The sequence below is a fragment of the Galeopterus variegatus genome, unplaced genomic scaffold (genome assembly GCF_000696425.1).
Source record: "Galeopterus variegatus unplaced genomic scaffold, G_variegatus-3.0.2 Scaffold3412, whole genome shotgun sequence".
NCBI lineage: Eukaryota > Metazoa > Chordata > Mammalia > Dermoptera > Cynocephalidae > Galeopterus > Galeopterus variegatus.
In genome coordinates this window covers 137,769-142,006 of record NW_007729523.1, presented here as the reverse complement: position 1 = coordinate 142,006, position 4,238 = coordinate 137,769, and the positions used below count along the sequence as shown (strand labels likewise).

At 54.5% G+C, this 4,238-nt stretch overlaps 1 protein-coding gene across 1 annotated transcript in view; it reads left to right on the top strand.

The window, feature by feature from the left end:
• Nucleotides 1–298: 298 nt before the first annotated feature.
• WDR83 (WD repeat domain 83) overlaps nt 299–4,238 on the top strand; it is a 6,144-nt gene continuing 2,204 nt past the window's right edge. Inside the window, exons 1-7 of the mRNA XM_008584967.1 lie at nt 299–438; nt 521–641; nt 724–829; nt 1,140–1,188; nt 1,272–1,398; nt 3,874–3,941; nt 4,030–4,138. Coding sequence (XP_008583189.1) covers nt 336–438; nt 521–641; nt 724–829; nt 1,140–1,188; nt 1,272–1,398; nt 3,874–3,941; nt 4,030–4,138 — 683 coding nt within the window. The 5' untranslated portion in view covers nt 299–335. The remainder of the gene's footprint in view (nt 439–520; nt 642–723; nt 830–1,139; nt 1,189–1,271; nt 1,399–3,873; nt 3,942–4,029; nt 4,139–4,238) is intronic.

Below are 4,238 nucleotides of genomic sequence, written 5' to 3'. Positions count from 1 at the left end.
GTAGAAATGGGGGGGGGGGTGGCTTTTAGAGTAACACCCGCAGCCGTCGCGCTTCAGTTCCTCACGGCCGAGGCGAGGACTGCCCCCCCGCCAGAGGACGGAGAATTAGGAGCAGCTAGAAGTGTTCCTTAAAAGCGAGAAGTGGGGAAAAACCTGAAGGAGAGTTTCAGTAGTCCCAATGCTGCCGCCAAAATGCCGAAATTTTGAACCCGGAAGTGAGAAGCAGGAAGTAGATCATGGAGGGCAATAATAAGATTACACCCAAGCGTGAGTTTCGAAGCCTCGGAACCTCCGTACAGACCAATATAAGGCGGGGAGGAAGGGATCTCTGAGCCATGGCTTTCCCTGAACCAAAGCCGCGGGCCCCGGAACTGCCACAGAAACGGTTAAAGACGCTGGACTGCGGACAAAGGGCAGTGCGAGCCGTGCGATTTAATGGTGAGCGCCTTCATCTTCATTCGGGTTCTTCTCCCGCCTCCTGAGGTCTGCGGCCCAGTAACCCCTGCCTGGTATTCCCTAGTGGATGGCAATTACTGCCTGACGTGCGGCAGCGACAAGACCCTCAAGTTGTGGAATCCGTTTCGGGGGACTCTGCTACGGACGTACAGCGGCCACGGCTACGAGGTGCTGGACGCGGCCGGGTGAGCCGAGGCCCGGGCCGGGATAGGAGCGCTGAGACTGGGACCGGAGGCGGACGCTGACCTTCCCTCCTCTGCCCTCTAGCTCCTTTGACAACAGCAGTCTCTGCTCCGGCGGCGGAGATAAGGCGGTGGTGCTGTGGGATGTGGCATCGGGGCAGGTTGTGCGCAAATTCCGGGGCCACGCGGGGGTGAGTGTTAACCTGTAGACCCTCATTAAGAGCGTGGTTAGCGGAGGGGACCCATATTAGCGAGTGGATAATGACAGGGACACACACCCCTCCCACTACAGGGTCAGGATCCTTGCCCTTCCCCAGATGCTGCTCCCTCCTCCCACCCGTGGCCGGGCTGTCACCAAGCCCTGTCCTTGGGGTTCCCCCAAAACCCTTCACCTCCTTTACCGCTAGCCTTTGCCCTTGCTTTAACCTGCACTGGGAACCCTGTCTTTATCCCAATCCTCCAAAGTGTAGCCTCCTCTGAGTGGCAGTGATTGTTTCTCAGAAGGTAAACACAGTGCAGTTTAATGAAGAGGCCACAGTCATCCTGTCCGGTGAGTCTGGGGCCTAGGCAGGGGAGCCCGGGATGCTGCCCCGGCTCCCCAAACCTGACCTCACCTTCATGCTGGCTTCACAGGATCTATCGATTCCAGCATCCGCTGCTGGGACTGCCGCTCGCGGAGGCCCGAGCCAGTGCAGACGCTAGAGGAGGCCAGGGATGGTATATCCAGCGTGAAGGTGTCAGACCATGAGGTCCTGGCAGGGTGAGTGGAGCCAGGACCTTGTCCCTCCCCAGGTTCCTCTGTGCTTAGATTAAAATCTACTCTCCTCACCACCACTTGTAATGCCTGGCACAGTCTGGCTCCTGCTAATCTCTCAGTTTTTATTCATTACTGGGCTTCATTTCTCTCTTTTTTTTTTTGTAGCTGGCCAATACTGGGATCCAAACCCTTGACCTTGGTGTCATTTCTCTTAAACATGCCAACCATCCTCCCACCATAGGACCTTTGCAATTGCTCTTCCTCTGCCTGGACTGTCCTACTCAAAGTGTATTTGAGCACCTACTGCATGCCAGATACTTTTCTAGTTAATGGTCATACAGCAGTGAACAAATAGGAAAGCAGGGGAAAATCCTGCCTGTGTAGGGTTGTTATTCTAGTTGCAGGAAATAAACACTTTTTTTTTTTTTAATTTCATGCAGGGGCTGCCTGGTTGGCTCAGTTGGTTAGAGCATGGTGCTGATAACACCAAGAGCCAGGATTCAATCCCTGTACAGGCCAGCCAACAAAAAGAAATTTAAAGTCCCGTGCAGGACTGCCCAAGTGTTGCCACAACCTGAGAGAGTACCATTTCCACCATAGGGGGAATTAGGGCTGCCCAGCCTGTTAGACTGGCCCTGTTCCCACACATTTCTCCTTGGACCACACTTTTGGCTCCTTCTCATCCTTCAAGTCCCAGTTCAGATGTCACCTCCTCAGGGAGGCCTTTGTTGACCTAAAAAGAAATTGAGACCAAATACATGTAGCAGGGATTTATTGAGCCAGTATCACGACTGCAGTGGGGGAGACACACAGATTGGGGATCCCTGAAAATGTGTTCCAAAGAGGGCCAGCAGAGCTTAACATTTTATAATCACAAGAAGGGGAAAGGGTCGAAGGAAAGAGAACCCCACCTAATTATCAGGCCTTCTGTTGGCAGAATGTGCCATATGGATTTGGGATTGTTACTAAGTTACATCCTACATGCAGGGTTCTAGGTCAAGGGTAATAAGTATTCTAGGTTATTTTATGGCTTTCTGGTGCCATCGTGGCTGCTTCTAAGTAAAATGGTCTTACAGTAACATATTCTAGGACAGGTGGATGTGATTACTGACATCCCAGATATCTGAAGGCACTATAATTTAGCTGGCCTGGTCAGAGCAGATTCTTTTGGTTATCACTTTCCTAGATCTCCCTTGGTCAGTGCCAGCTCCATGATGGCAGAAACTGCACCCACCTTGGTCACGGCTATGTCCCAGGTCTCCACACAGGGCTGGACCCAGAAGAGACACTAGGTACATATTTAACTGAATCATCTGAGTAGATCCTCCTGATGGCCTCCTAAGGAACTGGCCGTTTCCATTCTCCATTGGTAGAGGACACACAGTCCCCTCTCTCTTGGGCCATACTCAGGCAACCAAGTGCCATGTAGTCCTGGCCCCCCACTGACAGCCCCCACTCTGCCATGCTCAGCCTCACCCATCCTTCACATAGTCATTCACTGGGGATTTGAGGCCTCCCAGCCAGGCCTGGTTTTGGGTGCCAGGGACACAGCCAAGAATGAACCAGACCTGGTCCTTGCCCTTTGGGAGCCCCTCTCTAGGGGGACAGATGGACAATCAGTAAAGAAATAAACACAACTAACATAATTGAAGCAGTGGTAAGGGTCAAGAGAAAAGATGGGGTTGTGTGAGAAATTAACTTGGGGACTGGCCAGTTAGCAAGTTGGTTAGAGCACGGCATTATAACACCAAGGTGAAGGGTTCCGATCCCCATATCTGCCAGCCACCAAAAAAAAAATTAACTTGGGGACACTTTAGGTCATTGTTGCGTGGGGTGGGGGGTACAGAGGGAAGGCCGTGTAAGCTGAGATGAAGGAGGATGAGGAGCCCACTGGGGAAGAGCAAGTGCGGATGTCCCATGGAGAAGGTGTTTGCGGTGCTACTGTGACTGGGCCAAGGTCGCAGAGGCTGCAAGGGCATGTGGGGGGAGGTGAGAAGAGGAGGTGCTCACAGGCTGACTGCACAGGGTCTGAAGGGCCTCAGGATCTGAGGCTAATGGAAAGGGAAGGATTGGGTCCCATGACTGTACTTTCAAAGGAGCTCCCTCTGGTGGCTGTGGGTAGACTGTGCAGGTGCTGGGCGACCAGGACCAGAGGGTGGTGCTGGAGGTGGGAAACTGGTTGGATTCTGAAAGTACATAGAGGAAGAGCTGGAGAGCGTGGGGAAAGAAATCCAGAAGGGTTTGGAAACGGGGTTGTGGATCTTGGAAATGGATGGAATGGGACCTGATTGGGTCCTGGGCCTGAGCCTCAAAGCCAGAGCCTCAGCATTGCACCCATGTGCCCAGGAAGAGCAGGCCCAGACCTGCCCTCAGCGCCCTGGCTGGGTGGGAGGTCGCAGGGTCACAGGGACAGGCTGCCTGGAGCCATGGAACCGCTGGCCCCACTCTACACTTCAGCTGGATCCACCCTCTCTGCAGCTCCGTGGATGGCCGCGTGAGGCGCTATGACCTGAGGATGGGGCAGCTCTTCTCCGACTACGTGGGCAGTGAGTGTGGCTGGGGCTGGGAGACTGGAAGAGAGCACAGCCAGGGACACCGTAGCCTCACCCGCCTGCCCCCCTCCCCTCCTCCCAGGCCCCATTACCTGCACCTGCTTCAGCCGGGACGGGCAGTGCACCCTGGTGTCCAGCCTGGACTCCACACTGCGCCTTCTAGACAAAGACACGGGGGAGCTGCTGGGCGAGTGAGTCTTCATAGTTGTGGAGCTCCTTCCCTCCCACCCTCCCCTCCTCTTTTCCTCCTTCGCCCCCTCCCCTGCTGAGGACCAAGCCCTCCCGATCCCC